Source organism: Gavialis gangeticus, unplaced genomic scaffold (assembly GCF_001723915.1).
Source record: "Gavialis gangeticus isolate Ggan-Ray unplaced genomic scaffold, GavGan_comp1, whole genome shotgun sequence".
Classification (NCBI taxonomy): domain Eukaryota; kingdom Metazoa; phylum Chordata; order Crocodylia; family Gavialidae; genus Gavialis; species Gavialis gangeticus.
The window spans coordinates 51,562,468-51,582,074 of record NW_017728996.1 but is presented as its reverse complement, the minus strand read 5'-3'; the positions used below and the strand labels follow the sequence as shown (position 1 = coordinate 51,582,074).

General features: G+C 50.8%; 1 protein-coding gene across 6 annotated transcripts in view; it reads right to left on the bottom strand.

The window, feature by feature from the left end:
* Window positions 1-19,583, bottom strand: part of CELF6 (CUGBP, Elav-like family member 6) — a 219,685-nt gene extending 200,102 nt beyond the window's left edge. For 5 of the 6 annotated variants that reach the window (XM_019504495.1, XM_019504496.1, XM_019504498.1 and 2 more), the window contains exons 1-2: window positions 19,340-19,582; window positions 2,926-3,008 (exon numbers count right to left, since the gene is read on the bottom strand). In XM_019504495.1, the coding sequence (XP_019360040.1) occupies window positions 2,926-3,008; window positions 19,340-19,520 (264 nt within the window). In that variant the 5' untranslated portion in view covers window positions 19,521-19,582. Of the gene's footprint in view, window positions 1-2,925; window positions 3,009-19,339 lie in introns of all 6 variants that reach the window. The other variant, XM_019504500.1, reaches the window with a different exon arrangement.
* Between the last annotated feature and the right edge of the window lie 24 nt (window positions 19,584-19,607).

Genomic DNA, 19,607 nt, shown 5'->3' with positions numbered 1-19,607 from the left:
TATATATATATATATATATATTTGGAGGGGGATAACAGGGGTGAAAGGTGGCAAGGAGCAAAAGAATATAACATCCCACTTGATCTCTCTAGCCAGGCACTTTTTGTTGCAGAGTTGTTCCCTGGCAACTGGGTGCTAGTTTTAGAATTGGGATTCCAGAAAGAGGGGGTTGCCTGTATGCTGTTTGTGACCATCTCTGCTCTAGAATTGATGTATATAATTTTCTAAGAATATGCTAAGAATTTGTATCACTGATCTTTCCTCCAGGCAACCCAACTTACAAAGCCCCCAAAATTTGCTACTGCTGGCCAATGGGGCACCAATATATACAATCTACATTCAAGATGAAACAAAGGAAAGATTCCACTGAAACTTAGGATTTCTCAGCTATCATTGTACTGCACACAACAGCCGTGCAAAATATTTGCAGCCGTCTGGCCAGGAACATCCTGTCCCAAAAGCACCATTTCCCACATCACCATTACTTGAACAAAAGGAAAATCTCTACCACCACAACAGGGCCAATGACACAAAGCTGAGCGTCTCTGGTTTCATTTGGTAGAGAACAGGGATGCACAAACACAGCAGACAACACATGGATATTAGACTTCTTGTTCTGGGTGGGGCTTCCCTATGAAGTGTTATTGTGTTTAACACAAGCTAACTTCGAACATGGCTGGCTAGGGAAAGGAGCAAGAAGATCCAGCTGCTATCAACCAGGTCTTAGTTGATCCCAATGTGGGAGCAATGCTCACCCCGCTCTGAATGCCTGTTTTTCCATCTGTAAAATAGGTACCATATATACCTCACCCTGGGGAAGGGGACAAAGCTTGACTTATTCAGGAGGCTCATGTGAGTACCCATAAAGCCAGATGCCTAATGAGTTAACCTACCTGGACCCTTCCCACGAGATCCCTGGTGCCTTCTGCATGCAGTCAGGCTGAAGATCTGGATCAGATTAGGGTTCAGGAAGCCTAAATGCATCTCCCTGTTCTGCCACAGACTCTCGGAGTGACCACAAGCCAGTACGTCAGGCCAAAAATTTCAAACGTAGCCAGTGATTCTGGGGGCCCAACCCTTGGGCCTGCCTTTCCAGAAAGCAGGGGGGTCTATGTTATAAAATTATGCCTCCTTCAAGGTACCTCAAAGGGGATTCCTCAAAATAGAGCCACCCAAAATGAACCACTTTGGAATGGTGGCTGGATACCACTGCAATAAGCAAATGCACCCACACACCTGCACAAGTGCATGCAGATGCACATGCACAAGCATGTGCAATGCACTCACTGAGGCACTCCATCTCCCTCCACTGGTGGCTGAGCCACAACTGGAAGTTAATGAAACTGCTACAGAAAATCCAGCCAACTCCTCAGCCATGGACACGGCCCTTATTCGTTGTTCTCGGTGCTTCCCAGCAACAGAGGAACAAAATCAGCTGGGGCTTTCTCTGAACAGTCAAGCCACTTCAGTTTGGAGGCCCAAGGCCTCTGGGGAACAGGAGTGGCCTAGCATAACTCCCAGTCCAACAGAATAATCCAACCACCATATTTTAACCCTTTCCTTCACCGGGGAAAAGGCCTTCATGACAGGCAGCAAGGAGAGAATTTGACAACAGTAAAGTCAGAGGCAACCCAGGGAACACAAGAGATGCACAGATCTGCACTCTGAAGCCATTTCAAACCAGCCCTGTTCTTTCGTTTTTGTTGGCGCTTCCATGAATCCTTCACGTCTCTGGGTTAGATTCACAGCCTATGAAAGCAAGGCCAGAACAAGGCCCAGGTACCTCTCACAACCCACAAACAAAGGCATAAATGGGATTTAAGCAGTACCACAGCCTTGATGCCAAAGCTGGTGTGTAAGTCATGCCGCAGTGAGTTAGGCACTGTACCCATGGCTGGTGGCTAGGCTTCATCCTACCTCTCTCAGCTGGGACTGAGTCTCACTCTGCCTGTGAATCACTATGATGCCATATTGAAGGAGCAGCTACCAGATTGCTACAAGTCACGAATCAGCTCTTATTGCCTTTCAGAACGGGCACTAGAGAGATGAAATCTCCAACACACACAAGCACACACAGAGAGGAAGGAAGTTACATAACAGTCCCCAGGACATCTGAGGTTGACGTTATCAAGGAGGGAGATAATGCGAGATTTACAATGGCACACGGCCAACCATTTGGCTTCAGCTTCCTCACATGCCTGCCTCCTTCTCCTCCCAAGCAGGATTAGGTTCGTGTAGGCAGGGAGGAAGCTCACCCTCCAGATAGGGCTCCCTGTCTTTTGGGATCAGAGTCCCCTGGGAGATCTGCTGTGGGGCCAGGCCCTGTGCTACTGTCAAGGTTTTGTTTGAAAACCCATTAGGTTACAATGGGAAAGATGCACATTAGCCACATCAAAATACACGTGCACACCAGGGAATGTAAGGCCAACCTCAATGAATGAAAGGAAATGAGCCCAAGGTTTATATAGACCTGGAAACCCACCAGTAACCCCACAATGTAAAGAATTCATATCTTAGAAACAGTGGCCAATACACCTTATCCCTCACGGCAGAATCATAATGGGCTCGGACAATATTTTTCGCCCAATAGTTCTATCCAAAGTCCTGGTACAGGAGAGTTTCTGAATGAGTCGCCCTCCCCACCGCATCAACCCTTCCCCTGCCTTAGTTTCTACTCCATCCAGCCTTACCCCAAAGCACGGTTGGCCACAGTCTGAGTACCAAACAAAATTGCAGGGTACAATAGGGAGGCTATTGCCGAAAGCTGGAATTTGATTTGAAAGCTGCTTGTTCTGGAAATCAATATCAGTACCACCACAGTAGGGAGGGAAGGTTTTCTATACACTACTTCTGCATTTCTCCTCTAGAGGTTCCCCAACGCCCCCCCAAAATAAAATAAAAAATTAATTAGTGCATGTCACCTACCCCAGGTAACGTCTTCTGTTCATGCAGTGCGCTCTGGGCTTTCAGGGCAGAGTCCCGGGCACAGTACGTGAGAAAGGCACAGCCTGGAAAGAGTGGAAAGAACAGCATTAATGTGCTGATACCTTGCCAGAGCTCCTACCCAGATGGTATGGTGCAGGCCCAGCAAGAAGCTGGCATGGAGCCTCTCCCCATCTGCAGCAAAGCGCGTGTTTCATCATGGAGCAGGGAGACTTCCATACAGTGAACTGTACCATCCACTTGGGCCTGCCCAGCCCTCTGCCTGATCCCTCTGAACCCCAAGGGAAACAGCCTTCACTGTGCTAAACCTGGGCAGTCAGGCCACATGTTCATATCACTGTGCAAACCAAGCCTGGGCATCAGCTCCACCTTGCTCAGCATGGCAATGCCTCACCACTTGCAGTGCCCAGGAGAGCTAGCACCACTCGGGGCCAGAAAGCTGGACTCTCTCCGGGCTCACGCATCATCAGCCACATCATTACTAGAGTCCACATGGCATAGCGGCATTCTGCCCTCTGTTGCCCTCTGCACCCTCAGTGGAGCATGGCAGTAGGGCAGGGGACAAGGGTAACCCAGGGCAAGACAGGGCTGGAAAGTAATGATGATGGCGGAGTTACAAAGAGCCCAGCCTGACCCTCCAACCCAGGGGGATTAAGCAGGGGTGACACTTTGGGGACACATTTTTACATGCACACAGCAAGGTGTCCCTGAGGCACTGGGAACATGGAGATCATGGCAACCTTTGCACTGAATCATCTCTCACAGGGCTGCTTTAAGAAATTTGGAAAACCCTGCTGGTCACCACTGTATAAATGCCTACAAAGGCAGATGCACCTTGTACAGAGAAGGGGAGACAGAGAGATAGGAGCATGTACAGAGACAGGCAGCAGACAGACAAGTAGGTAACGAAGATGGACGAACAGCCCACTGGATAGAAAGACAGAAGGAAGTATTACGAGGCTGAACAGATGCACAGAGGTGGGCGGAGAGGCAGCAGGCACTGTGGTTCAGTTGCCTGGACTGGACTGCAGTCTGACATGTCACAGGTCTACAGCCTTCTGCCCCCTCCAAGCCTGCCCCAGTGTTTCGTATCATTACTGCCATCAGCACTAAGTGAGCATCAGATTGGTACCGTTCGGACTTCACAGCTTTGTGCTGGGGTCAACGGGAATCCCAGGTGCAAGAGAAAGAGGTCCCAGCCCCTGCTCCGTAAGATTTGTGAGGTAGAAATGCAGCTGCCATACAGAGACGAATCCATTGGAGGCACGGGGCAGGGGGGTGAATGGCCGGGTTGATGTAGGAGTTCGCAGGTAGACGTCTTAGTGAACACACTCCCAGCAAAGGCACGGCTTTGACAGCTCTGGGGGCTGACATCCGCATCGCGGAAAAGCCAAAGGGACTGATTCTGCTCCTTCCCTGGCGTAACACCACTGCCAGCCAGGGAGCAAGACCCGATTGACACTGGGGTGGCTGTGAGCAGGCCAAGGCCCAGCATGTTTGCTCTCTAGGGCTGGCTGCTATTGACAGCCCTGAGGATCACTCTAGAACAGGCTTCAAACCAGCCCAAAGGCCTAAAGCCAAACTCCCATGAAATGGCCATTTCTCAGCCGCACCTTTGACGCACCTGCATGATTTCAGACTGAAATACACCCTCAGGGCTTCCAGGCTGCCTGGCAAGGCTGGGCTGGGCTGGGCTGGGCTGAGGGAGCTCAGCGCCACAACACCAGGCAGCTCCTACGCAGGCCGTGTTGGCTGCGCCCGCTCAAAGAAGTGTGGGCTCTGCACGCCAGGAACACAGGGCGCCTATACATGTGCAGCAAGGCGGCTTCAATGCATTGCAATTACAATGCATCGGAGCACTTACCATGCTCCAGCATCTCATGTATTAGCATCCCTGCACTTAACAATGGCGGCACAGATGCTTTAACTAAAACTCATTCGATGAGCTTTAGTTCAAGTGCCCCCACCACCATTTTTCAGCGCGGGGACACTGATACAAGACATGCTCCAGGCGCTTTAATTACAACAGCTCTTGGAGCCACTCTAATTAAAGCCCCTCCTCGCTCCAGAAGCATGTGTATAAATGCCCTTAGGTCTCCACAGACAGAGAAAATGGCTCGCCACAGGGACAGTGGCACAAGGGTTAACAGTCACTTGCAGTCCATATTAGAGCAAGTGTCCCACAGAAATGTCTGCCGTGGGCAGGGGGCCGGGGGAACAGAAACAATGCCTTCTCTCCCCCACGTAGACAGCACCTGCATCTCATTCCCAGAGCCGCGAGAGGTGGTAGGTGCCTTTTGTGGGCAAACTTTTGTGAGGTGGTTCTTCGCAGTAGGAGCTTAGACTTTGTACCTGAAATCTGCCCCACAGCTGCCACCCTTGTGTAATCAGCTACACACTCCTTCCCGCTGTGGTCTCCACACAACTGCATCCTCCAATGGATACGAACACCCCCTCAAACACCCGTGCACTCCAGGCCATGCACCCCTGCCCCATGCCTGCTGCCCTGCAACACATCCCCCCCACAACTGCCAAGTCCCCTGACTCTAGGTAGCTGCTCGGCCCACACTTGCCCCTCTCTATAGCCCTCACGTGCACTCCAGACCCCGCTGTGTCACCCCGCCACACAAGCCACACGCCCCCTTGTCCAAGAAGTGGTTTGCTCTGGGTTCCCAGCACCTCACACCTGCCACTGACCAGTACAGGCATCTGGAGCTCATGCCAGCTCTCAGCATCCGGTCCCAGCTCCTGCCACGCCAGACAGTCAGTGCTAGGAGTAGGTCACTAAGCAGATGCTCCCTGTTCTCTCTGCACGTGTGAAATGAGCTGCAGGTTCCTTGTATATCCCAGAAAGACACCTCCACCCCCTGTCAAGGGGACAAGTGACCCCTGCCTCTCAGAGCCAGATGGGGTGTGGGGAACTACAGCACTTTGCGGCTTCATGTTGGACAATCACATCTGGGCTGGAATAACTTCTAGGAGGGGCTTTACTGGGACTCTCTCTGGGGGGTGCAGGGTGGGAAATGGACTTTCATTCCTGCCGGACCTAGTGGGCAGGGGACCAGCATGCAGGAAGTATGCCAGAGCTGGGCTGCTCAGGGACTTTGGTCTCACCAACATCACAGCAAGAGCCAGCCATAAAGGCTGGACATAGGTCTAAGTATTCCCAGTCTTAGGGAACTTGAATCTGGACCTGTCTGCTGATCAAATCCTAGACCCTCCCAGCACACAGATGTCTGCTCTGCACTCAAGGCAGATCTCCATCTCACACACGCCATGGGCTGGGGGAGAAAAGAACTTTGGATTCAAGGGTCACCTTGACTGCTCCACCCCTAGTCAAGGCAAAGCAAGGGGCATAAGCAACCATCCTGCAGGGTTACACATCTGCCATCCCGGCAGAGTACCTGACATCCTGAGGAGAAGGACCAACCCACTCTTTCCACAAACACCACGTGGTTCCTTCACCCCACAGACCAGTCCGTCTGTGACAGGCATTAGCAGGAGGCCCCATGCAAATGATGATGCCACTCAGCTGCATCCCCATGGGGTTGGAGGCCAGGTTCTGTCCGAGGGGGTGACCCGAGTGAGTTGACCCCCAGGTGAGAATGGTACTAACAGAGTAATTTGGGCATGCAGCCTGTTGGATAGGCCTGGGAGCAAATCAGGTGGAAATAAATACTCAGGGATCAAGAACAACGTTCTGGCTCTTCTCCCCACAGTGGGATTTGGTGCTGGGAATTCTCCTGCCCCCAGCTCAGGTTTAGGGTAATGGGAAGTGACCCTATCCCCACAAGCACCCAAAGGGTTTAGACACCCATCACTGGTGATTCCTGTCCTCATGGCACCAGTGAGGGGGAAGGAATCACCCCTGTGCTTTTTTGGCAAGTCCTTGTTGAGGGAGGCCTCTTCCTCTGCTGTCCTGAGCAAGGGTCACTAGAAGGCTCAGGTTAGGAGGTCCCTCAGCAGTAAGATCCTGCCGACAACAGGGATGGGGGAGGCACTGGATCCTTCTTGACAGCTTCATTGCTCAGGGCCAGATGTGCATGTGACAGGTCCACTGAGGTCAACGGACCATGTGCGTGTGTGAATGCACCTACCCTGAGCACAACAGGTTAACCATCCTGACTGCAGGCAGAGGAACAGCCTGTCCCCTACCCCAGCCTCCTCCTTGTCCATCAGCTTGGCATCAATGCTACCTGTTCCCTTTCTTGGCATTGCTAGCAAAGCCAGGGGCCTGGCTTTAACCCTCTAGGGGAATCCACACTGGGATTTCACAGTTTGTCCAGAGGCACATGGTGTTTCGCAACAGCTCACTGAGACCAAAACTCCATGTCCTGCCTGTTCCCAGGACTGGGCCTGAGACGGTAAATGAGATGGGGCAGATTTGCCCACTGTGCAGGGAAGGCACTGGGCCTGTGGGTGGGGGAGGGGAGGCAGGATTAGGTTTAAGGCAGCTGGAGTGCATTAGCCAGGCTTGCTTAATTAGAATGAGCATGCAGAGCCAAACACACCAGGATTAAACAAAACCCTCCAGGTTAACAAACCGGCAGGCTTCAGCTGAGGTGGCGAGATGGGGGTCAGCCCAGGCTGGGAGCTGCCCTAACCCCAGCCCCACTCCTAGGCCACCCTCCCCCCCTGTTTAGGGTGGCAGAGCCCTCAAAAGGAAGGGGCTGCAGTCTGCATGTCATTCAGCAGCAGTACCCACACCTCCTCCCTTTGGGAGCTACTGCAAGGCCCCCTGGGAGGTACTCTTGGGTACTTACCCCAGCTGTTCAGGTTTCACTATGCTTTTTCCTTCCTGTCACAGAGAGTGCTCTGCTGAGGTGGTCTTGGTGGATGCCCACTAGCACATGGGCTGGGAGCTCATGCACTTGTTCATGCTCTTGGCTCACTCAGGCAGGTGCCATGCACAAGCTCTCCTTCCTCTTCCCAGTCAGCAGGGCTACAACTTACTGTTTTTTAATAAAAACTGAGATGCAGATATCAACAGGTAAATCAGGACAAGGGACCCAGGTTATCATGGGCCCCAAATGTCTGTATCAGACTGGAAAAGAGCTGGAGGAGAAGCTGAGCTACAGGACAGACTGCGGGGTCCTCAGACACTACAGACCCTATGTACCCCCAGCCCAGGCTTTTAGCCCTAAACAGAGGAACCCCCTTCCTTACTCATCCCAGCACAGCCTGCCTTAGTCCTGGCAGAGGAAGCCCTTCAGCCACTTGGTAGCTGAAAAACTGTAGTGATTAAGCAGTTCATGGCGTAAAAGTGCCTCCAGCTATGTAGGCAGTAACTAACTGTGCAGCCTAGGACCCAGGAAGCCCCAACTCCTGTGGGAAGCACCCTAGCCTCGGAGATCTCATGAGGACTCAGGAACAGCTGTGGGTCTGTCAGACAACAAACCCTCCTGAAAAAGCAGCTTCTTTGTGAGTCTGTTGCCCACTCTACAGGACCTAAAGAGGTGGAGTAATACAACTAGCCCTTGCTGGATCCCCTGCAGGGAGAGAGCCCGAGATCTCTGGATCTAACAGCCTGAACCTTCACAGCTTAAGATACCAGACCAGGCCACAAGCTGTTATTACAGGCTGCCCACGACAGGCCAGCCTTATATCAGGCTGCAAAGGGGGCCAGGCACCCATTTCCTCTTCCCAAGCTTGAGAACAGCATCAGCAGGTGTGCGTATTGTGTGTGTAAAGGCAGGGATGTCTTTTGAGGGTAGCACCCCTCTTCCCTGGGGGCTGGGGTGTTCTCCCTGCCTGTGCTAGCCAGGGAGGCACCCACATCATCTGCAGACTGCGGATGCTCTGGTAGCCCCCACTCCCACCCTGGCTGGAGCTAGGTGTTTGCTTCTAGCAAGCCTGCACGTACTCACCCCCTGGGGAGGGCTGTCTGCTTCTCAAGAGGCGTGGTGGCTCCAGATCATGTAATCAGGTGACTGTGGGAGGCCCAATTGCATCCTGGGAATCGTAGTCTTTAGTGGAAATCACAGCCATTGACCCTAGGGGCTAGGATTTGGGGAAAGGAATTCTGGGAGGTGGCCCGGTCATAAGCATGAATCCTGTGGGTCTGGCCAGGTGCTGGACTCTACCCCCTGACTGTCTGTCTCCAGCAGCTTCTTGCTGTTTGTTCTGCTTCTGCAATAATATTATGTTCCTGGAGTCCAATGGTGACTGAAAGCTGCTAGGGAGCAGCTGTGAAGCATTCCCTTAGCACAGCAGTGTGCTTAGCCCTTAGCTCAGTGCTAACCTTCAACAGACCCAAGCCCAATGCACACCAGTAACTCCTGTTGGGTGAGCAGCTCCTTGGAAAATGTAAGTTAGAGCAGCCCCAAGGATGCTCCAGGATCCAAGATGCTTCAGCTAGTGCTACAGGTAGGCAAGGGTGGGAGGGGTGGAAACACTTATGTACTCTGTCACACAGGGGACTCTCGCCATAAGTGTAAGGTAATATTGTTGCAGTCCTCTTCCTGAAAACGTACACTATTTCTGCAGCCCCATACCTGTAGTCTGAACATCCCAAACATATGGGTTAACTCAGGGGCGGGCAATTATTTTGGGCGGAAGGCCACTTACTGAGTTTTGGCAAGCCATTGGGGGCTGCATGACAGGCAGCCAGGGGCAGATAAATATTAATTCTCTAAATTGTTTAGGGGCCCCACGGGCCAGATAGAATGGCCTGGCAGGCCGCATTTTGCCCACCCCTGCTTTAGCCCATGTAGGAGGAAGATCTATTTACCCCTGATCTTCACACTTGGGGATCTGAGGCTCAGAGAAAGCTTATGAACTTAACCATCCATACAGGAGACCTGTGGCAGAGCTAGGAATTAAACCCAGAGCTTCTAGATCCCACCCCCTGAGGAGTTCCTGTCATTCCTGAAACCTGGCATGACTCAAAGTAAAATGTCACTCTGTAGAACTTGTCCATCAAGGTCCCCCACTCGGGCAGGGGGCACACCGGTCCTGTTTAGCACCTGAGATGTAATGAAATCATGGGAAACACCAGTCATAAGGTGAGAAATGCTGGCATCTCTGCTTGTGAGGTGCTCCTTTACCTTTCATTTACATTTGAGACCTTTTTGCATTGACAATCTGTCTATAAAGTGATTTCTAGACCTGGTGGAGTTGAAATCAACAGGGCCATTCTTTGTACCCATCTGGGCTCCCACTTCTTGCCCAACTTCCCCCCTCACCTCCTTGCTAAAAGGTTATATCCCTGCAGGAAGCTTCAGAGCAATGTGAAATGATATCAGACATGGTTACCTAACTCAAAGACACCTTTGAGGGTCTCAGTTTAGGCACATTCCTAGGAGCTGAACCATCTGGACAACACAGCCCCAGCTCAGGATGCTGAGTACTTAAAAATGTGGCCTTAGCAGATTGGAGCTAGTGGCAGAAATGGGTCTCATACTTACATCTCCTGACTCAGGGGCCTGTTTCCAAATCACTAGCCCATGCTGGCTAGATGCCCAGACCCTAGCTCCTCTTAGTCATCACTCCAAACCAAAGTGCTGTGTTCCCTTGCATCTCTCTCACTGTGAAATCCTGCTACCAGGCACACCCTGCTGCCTCTGGTTGCTTTATCTGTCTTACTCTGGACTTCCCCTAGTTCTGCTATAACTGCTCTGGAATAGGGGCAGAAATGCATTTGCCTTAACAATGAGCAAATGTCAAGGTACTACTGCATCCCAGTTCTGCTCAGGGCAGCCCTCAGCACTGTGGCTGGGTACCAGATCAAGTCAAACCTCTTCCCTGATGGGTTTTCCCAAGAGCTGATTTTCTCTGTATATTCAAGAGCCTTCTGGGGCAGGCCACCCAACAATGAAACTTCTTACAAACTTGACCAAACTGCACTGGTCCTGGGGACAAGCTAGAGACAAGGTTCAGCTCAAACACAAATAGCCTCTGACTATAGTGACATTTATATGGCCCTCAGGACCCAAATACCCACTTGACTTCAGCTTTGCGAGTCTCAAGAGAGTACTAAAGAGTTTGACTAAGGCAGGGAGAGGCTGAGCTACATGGAAGAAGTAAGGAAGTTGGCATTGGCACTGAACTGAACACAGGGCTCCCGGGTACCTTAAGCCAATGTCCCCCTCCCTTTTTGAAAGGCCTGCCAGCTGCTTGAGTAGCAAAGCTTTCTGTGGTGGGCTCCACTGAGCATTTTACTGGGTTGACAAAGACTCTTCTCTGGCCCAGAGCAGCTCCAGGTGGGTTTGCTACCAGGAAAACATGGGTATTCCCATGGCTGCTGGCAGTCCACCTCCTCCCTCAGAGGGAATCCACCTGCACACACTAAAGTACTGCATCCCCTCCTGGAGCAGGGCAGAAGGCTGCTCTCACTAAGCAAAAACTATTTCTTATGTCAAGGCCCTGATGCCTCAAAATGAATTGCTGGATTCTGAGCTTCACTGACTACATCTGCACCTTGTGGGCACCTGCAGAGTCCTGTGACCTGGGGTGGGTTATCATCTCTGGTTGCTCAAATCCTGGACAGGACATTGGAGGGACTGAACCTGGGACATTATACAAGACTTGAATTTGGTCCTTACCTTCCTGCCATAAAATACAACCACTGGAAAGCAAGATTTCCATTAGTACGGCAGAACCATGGAAACACCTGCTAGCTGAAGAAGTGGATTCCTCCTAGGAAGACCTGGTTTCCAGAGGCAGTAGTTCCTACAATGGCCCAGCATGGGTTGCTGACTTCCCAGCATGTAAATCACATGTCCAAATCCTCCTACCAAACCCCACCACTTAGGCCACACCTCATCCTCTCCTTCTAGATGGCACCATGTGGGAACTCCCCTCTTGTTGTCTGGGAATGGAGGAACTCCCTCCAGTTTGCTTTTCTACCCTCTTTCACACATCTGTCCCCCTCTCCTAGATTCAAAAGGTGCTCCCTCCCTCAGGACCTTCACTATCAATAGCAGAGGGTCCTTTTGAACCTCTCTCACCATTCTATGCCCTTCTCCCCACACTGGTCTTTGCATGGCATTGTGGGATCTGTGATGCATATAAACACAGCCATAGGGGCAGCTGCTCTTGCCCCATCCTGATGCCGCAGCCTTAAAAACACTGCCATGTTTGCACCCCACTATTCCCTGCAGTTACTACTGATCTTTTGAGGACACACAGCCCTGAACAGGAGCAGAAGAACCTCTATCCCCACCCAGGCCCCCCGAAAAGAGCCTGCTGGAACAGGCAATGGGGGTGGAAATCACACAGTCCACCACACTTGCAGCCGAATATGCCCGGACGAACCTGCCCAGGGACATATATCTCCAAGCATATACAGGCACTATAAAAACAAATCCACTCGCAGTCTTTGCCTACAGTACTCATGTGCCAGACCGCTACCACTGCTGTGGGGAGGGGGAATATTCCTTGCAGAGGAGCATGGCATTGTCCAGGCAGGAATAAGCCTGAGGCTGTGCTTACCTTCTAAGTTTGTCTGCTTAACTCCTAACACCTCATTTATCTCCTCATACCTCACAGCACCCTTCAAAGGGTCTGGTGACAACCTGGCCTGTTCCAGCACCCTCGTTGAGAATCACTGCAATAGACAGACAGGCAGACAGATGGAAGGCTTCCTTCCTGTCCATACAAGTTCACAGGCTAAGTCCAGTGGACGTTCCAGAAGAGTTTTAGTTTGGTTACATCCTTGTGAATTTGGCCTCAGTAGTCTGGAAACAAAAGCCCCACCTTCCCAGGCTAATCTCACCCCCTGACTTGGGGTCTGGGGACCTCATCCATTCTCCTACTTGCATTCACAGCTCAGGGTTGGCTGCTGGGATCCCAGAGAAGCTGAGATCAACACATATTGAGGCAATGGATCTGAGTCCAGGGACACCAGTGGCATTTGCCACCTTCTACCAGGACTGTATTTCAAATCCAGCGTTTGTTTTTGTCCTTTAATCAGAGCAAGGTGCCTGCCATCTCCCCCTTCACCCAAACAGGCTGCCAGTTGCACCCCCTGGCATGTTCTCCTGCATAGGGAGAAATAGATGAGCACCAAGATTAATCTAGGGAAAAGCAAGGCAGTATTCCCTCCAGTACTTGATGGAAGGCAGGCTGGGGTGTGTTCAGGTCTTCCCTCTATCAAAGGGGGATCTGCTGAGAGTCATCTGGATCCTGGGGCATCCACAACTGGCAGTGAGTAGTGACTTGTTTGCCGGCCCCTCATTAGCACAGCTAATTTAGCAGCCACAGAGGGGCCCAGCAGGCGTCCATGCTGCTTGAAGCAGCTTTACCTCCAGCTTCGGGATGTTGCCTACTCTATCGCTGCTCCCCACCTCTGTCCTCAGGATCCCAGGGAGTCTCAGCTTCTCAGAGGACCATGGAGGGAGGTGGGAGGAGCACCCCAGTCCTGCTGAGCCAGAGAAGAGGATGAGCCAGATCATATAAACCGCACTGTCCATCTGTCACAGCTCCCTGCATCCATCAGTGCCCACGGGAGCTGCATCTCCTCAGCTACAGGGTGTCCACCAGCCCCCACCCCATTGGGATGGGATTGCTCTGCACTTCACCCAGGACACAGGAGCATGGTCTGTTATAGATGGAAGGCATTTCTTGGGTGGCACCATGTATCTCACAGCCCTCCTTTGGCTCGCCATGGATTTGGTAACCAGGGAGATTGTCTATGCAGTCTCTTCTTCCCCAGGCAGTAAAGCAACCAGGAAGAGTGCCCAGGCCCACCTCTCCCAGCCAGGAGAGGAAGCACACCCACCCCCTCACCACTGCCCAGGCTGATGTTGCTAAGAATGCCACAGACAGCTGCGCTTTATTCTCCAGCCATCCCTCATCTTCCCATGTTCTTGCCTCTCCCTTCCCTTTTTTCTTTTTCCTCCCTCCTCTCCTTCCAACTGCTGACAGCAAAAGCTGCCAGTTGCAAAGCCAGCAGGCCACGAGCAAAAGGCCAGCCCTGGGGACTCTGCCAGGGAATGGATCTGATGCGTGGTGAGCTGGTAGCATCCGATCGTCCTGACCATGACAGCTGGCCAGTGGCCTGCACAAGCTGAGCTGATAGCTCTTGGGCCAGCGCCCAGTGCACCACTGGCCTCCTGAGAGCTGGCACTGACTAGCCTTCTTGTTGAGAGTCATAGGAGAGAGGGCAAGGAAGGAACAGGCCAAGGAGAGAGATTCCCCTCCCCACACACACACTCCTCAAACAAAGCCATGGTTTCTCCTGAACGAGGTGAAGTAAACCGGTGCAACGCTGTGAGGAGAGCTTGCCCCACAGATGTCAATGCAGTTCTTGTGCTTCTCATAAATGAGGCCCCAACCCATTTCCCCAGCATGAGCTGTATTCACAAATCCAGGGAGAGCTCTGCAGAAGAGCCAGGCTGTGGCAGAACAGGTTCACCCCATGTCATGGGAACACATGAGCTCATCTCTGCATCAAGCATTGGGGGGAAAGGTTCCAGCTTGACTTCAGGAGGACATTGTTCTGGGTGAGCCAATCCCACCTGCAGGGGTTGTGATGTATTCCAGGCCACCTCAGCAATAGGGAGGAGGGAGGCAGAGCCTGTTCTAGGCTCTGGTGTAACAAATGGGACCATCAAAGACCCGGGCCTGATCCAGCTCTGTGAGGGCACATTGGGCATCCCACCATGGTTTGGAAAAGGCCCATGGGGAGGATTGTTGTTCCCAGCTCTCTCAGACCTGGAGTATGAACTGACCCCCTTCTCCTTGCCTCCATCTCCACCCTCCTTTAATCCCTAAGAATTACCACCATACCTAATGCATCTCTGGCTCCCCTGCGGGGAGTGTGAGTCTATGCAGGGGTGTCTGGCACTGTGTCTGCTAACCCAGCTGCGTGCAGTTCTGCACCTCACCATACTCAAAATGCTGCTGCCCAGCACAGCTCTCTCAGTTGCTGCTGTTACTGGAGGGGAAGGGAGGGGGTAGCCAAAATGTGCCAATGGAGACAGTGCCTGTAAGCCTGCTATGTCAGCAGAGAGAGCTTGCTCTTGTCTCCCTCTCTCTCACGCGCGCACGCACACACACACACACACACGGCATCTACATACACACACACGTCTTACAGACACATAGCTGTTTATAGACCTCACTCAAGCTTTCTAGCTAAATTCCAACTCTAGTATTTGCTTTCAACCTTCCTAAATTCACCCCACCCCAAAACACATGCACACTGAACTAGACACCTCAGTCCTCTTCACCTCTGCCCTGAACCCGTTGTGTTTAGCACTGGCAAATGTGCACAGTGACCCATCCCAGAGACAGCTGCATTTCCACGGGTGGGAGGACGCAGGGAGAACATGAAGAGAAACCTTTTCTATGTAAAGAAGTAAACACCTATTCATGTCCACAGGCACAGTTTGTAAAGCACCACGGGATCTGATCCTTGCACACAAAAAGCACCACGTATCACTATAGAGGACTGCGCATTGTTGTTATTAATTGCTATCAGTACAAAAGGGGAAAGGTTGAGATGTGTTGGTGCAGATCGCCTGTGTTGTGTGCCTGTGTGTGCGCATTTCCCCAACTCTGTACCATCATGTTTGAAAGGAACAACACTGAAGCTGTTGGTTATTTCCTCCTTTGCCCATCTCCTTTTCATCTCTCTTTAGACATTTTGATTCACTTTCTCCAATCTCCTTCAGCTCAGTCACTGAATATGGGTCTAGAGGCTAAATTTCAAAATCATATTTGAATTCAGTCACCAAAACCTGAAGCTGTCAGACAGGGCTGAATTTCAGCTGTGACCCAGGGCAACCAAACCTAAATGAGAGGAGTTGGGCAGTAGGGGAAGTGTGGGGGGGACCACAGAGGAAAGATCAAAGAGCAAAGGGGTGGGCACAGGAAAGGGAAGAAGAACAACAACAAATATAAAACAAGGAGCAAATGAAATGGGGAATGCAAAGGGTTTTGCTGCCAATGGGACGTTGGTTGTGTTCCAGGATTTTGTTTTAGAGAATGATTGTGTCCGATTGTATTGAGGAAAACTCAGAGATGGACTTAGTGCTTCAGGGGATGGCTTAGTACAACTATTTAAGGAAGGACTGACTTGGCTTTGGTTTGTCTTGGTTTTTAAAGGTGGGGCAAGAGGGGTGCTAGACAGAACTCTTGACCTTATGCATCAATCCCAGGCCAGATGGTCCCCTTCCAGTTCTAAGTGCTAGGAAAACATTTGATAGATAGAGAGGGAGAGAGAGAGGGAGTATCTGCCTTCTGCTGTGCAGTTAATTTATAATCTTATTTTTAGGGCTAATTTACAAGGCTGAATTTAGAGATCTTTTAACCCCATCTCTTCCGGCCAAAGTCTGATCTCCTTCCCAGCCCCTTGCTCAGCAAGCAATCCTATTGATCTAAAAGTGTGAAGTGCTACTTGGAATGAGCAAAGGTCTCCATTTCTGACTCTTTCACTAGCACACGCTGCAGCTGGTGAATCCAAAATACCCAGTCGCGCAAGATTTTCCAACGCTGACTCACGTTGCTCGGCGCTTACTCATGTGAGTAGCTCCCCCGGAGTCGTGGGAGTAAGAGCTCGTTGTTATGAATAAGTGTTGCACAATACAGCCTGCTCTGTTTCCGTCCAGACGTGGCAAAATCATCCTGACCATTCACCCATTGAGGTACAAAATATATTTGCCCTCGGTGCTGATGAAACAAATGCCCAAAATGCTATCAGCCAATTGCCAATAGAATTACTTGCCCAAGGCAAGTGGGTAGGAATTTTGGCAAGGCTTCCAGCCTAGTATATATACATATATATTTATATATAAATCTATATAATTGTGGGTCTTTCTTTTCCAATTATTTTATTAGGTCATATTCAAAGCTTCTTAAAGTGATATTAAAACAGCAGCAAAACAGTTTCCCTTCAAAAAAGTAAATATTTAATGAATGAAATTGACATTGATGCATTTTTAATATTGGCACAATTAAATCTGCCAGATGATTAAGTATTAATAACTCTTAATAAGTGCAATCATCACGCCTTCAAATAGAAGGAATTCAGCAGTGGGGCAAGGCAGAGTGTTGCCATCAGCATGCAATCAGATAGACAACAGCTATTGGGAGCTGATGATTCTTTCTGTTTGTTTAAAACCACCTTGAAACTTCCCTGATGTTTAATGTATTTACTTTCCCATGTAACATGGAGGGAATCCACCCAGGCACCAGCATCGGTTTTCAATATTTTAAGAAAGTTGCTGATGGAAAACTGAGAATCTCAACCTCGATCTCTGCAGCTACCAGCTACATGTTCCTCTTCCCTCTCCGCAATATGCATTTACAGTGTTTACCCTTTCAAATCAACTCAGCATCTTCCTCTGTGGATTTTGCAGAATACTGTATATGTGAGCCTGAAATGTTTGCCAAAGTTCTGGGGTGGCGAGTCAGAACTATTGCCACTCTAAAGCTTAAAAAGAAGGGAGGGATGGCAGATTTGATTAAATGAGTGTGTGACATTGGTTTGCCTATATTGAGCAGGATATTTAAAGCTTGATTGTGGAGGAGTGGGGGAAGGTCTTCCCAAAAATAGAGAGAGAGATAGACAGACAGGCAGACAGACAGATAGATTGAACACGACTTTTTTATGAACATGAAAGAAAGGAAGTCGTATGTACTTTGTTTATAAAAAATATCAACTGCACCTGCATTGTTAGCATTCTGGGTGGGTGGAAAAACTGGTCGTAGGAAAGCACACAAAGAAATACTGGATGCTCAGTTACTGAACTGAGGACCAGAGAGTCAAAATGACCAGGCAGCTGCCAGCTGTGTAACAGGCATCTATCCATCATGTTAAATGCCAAGTTTCATCTTGGCTTCCTAGAAGCTCCAGGTCCTGCTGCTTCTATCTGCAACCTGGGGTCTCATTTTCTGTCTCAGAAACCATTCTGTTATTTCCATGTGGGAGGCACATATCTTCCCCTGTCCCTGCTCTGTAGGGATGGGAATGGTCTGGCTTGTTTGTTTGTTTTAAAGAGAGATCTGCAAAGAGTTTGATTTCTCCAGTCATTAATCCCTTAATATGCTGTTCTCTGTCTCAGTCCTCATCCATTTCTACCTGAACTGGAACTCAGCATTATATAACCACCTCATCTTACGAATCCTGCCTAGGATATATTGGAAAGCAAGGAATAATGTTTTCCCAGGCACACTACAGGGTATAAACTCCTCATTCAGCACTAGAGAAGACAATCATGATTACGAGGCCTTTGCTTTGTATTCAATAGGGGAGCATCACCATACAGCCAAGCCTGGCTAAAGTTACGCAGGCATGGGGCGATTTTGTTATTGTTGTGCTTTTCCCAGAGGCTGGCTTGATGTGAAGGGGAATGCTCAAAAACCCTGCATTGATGTTGCCCTGAAATGTACTGGCTTTCATCCCTCCACACCCTCAAAGTGAATCATTCTGAAGAGCAGAGAATATTCGATGACACATTTAAAGCTCAGCCGAGATTTGGAAGCACAAGTAGCCTGCGTGTGTAGGCAATGCCTTATCAAACAGCGTCTGATGTGGATCTACAAACCCAGCCAGACTTCCTGGCTTCTTTAAAAAATTACACAACCTGTTGCTATGATTTCCCCCAGCCCCCAAGAATCCATCTGGTAGGCATGGGGAGCGTATTCAAATTCAGAGCCTTCCTTCAGGGTCAAGCTAATGCTGGGTTTTCGGAGAGGCTCTTGCTGTTGCTGCTCAGTTGATTTGCCCATTTCTTTCTGGCACGCTGCTACTTTCCCAACAGTTGCAAGAAGTCACCCAACAGGTAAATCCTTTCCAGGACAGTTTCCTTCCCCCCACTGCTCCCCTCTCATTTTCTTCATTCAAGGAAGATAACAGCTGTCAACAGATGACACACACCATCTTTCCCTGCAAGATCTACCCCCCCCACACACAATAATCCCAGCCATAAACAACACCTTAGTGCTTAAAGGGCTTGTGTCCATTCAGCCTCAATCTTCCATGGTTTTCCTTCCAGCTAGGAAACCAAAGCCTGTGAAAAAGTTGCAGCCTCTTCCCCTCCTCTTACCCCAGCCGAACTAAGCCAAGAAGGGTGGAGGAAGGGGAAGGGAGGGAACTCCCAGGGCTTTTTTCCCCCTCTCTATGACTTCATGGCAGATTTGTCAAGCCACGCCAGCCCTGATGGCACACGCAGCCCGATCAACCCCACAAGAAAAGTGTGAAATAGCTGGCCACACCGCTCAGCCTCCCACCCAACTTTCCCACCTCCCCCCTCAAATCCCCAGGCGGCTGGGGGGAGGGGAGGGCGCGAGCTGCCCAGCTGGAGCCGGCGGGCGCCCCTGGGACCCGGCGGGGCTGGTGTTTATGTCATGGCAGCGTGTTTCTGAATGGGCTCCCGCGCGCTCCCTGCCCAGGCTGCCTCCCCTTTGTGGCTCCTGGCGTGGGCACGGCGGGCGCACCGGGGGGCCCTACCTTTGTGCATGCCGGTGAAGCGGTCCTTGAGCACTGTCAGCTCGTAGATCTTGCCGAATTCCTCGAAGAGGGGCTTGAGGTCGCTCTCCTCCAGGTTGCGGGGGATCTGCCCGATGAAGAGCTTGATGGCATCGTGGTCCTTCATGGCGATGGTGCCCTGGCCGTGGCTGAGCCCGTTCATCCTGGCGGAGCTGTTCGGGGTGCTGAACGGAGCGCTGTCCTGCTGCTGCTGCTGCTGCTGCTGCTGCTGCTGCTGCTGCTGCTGCTG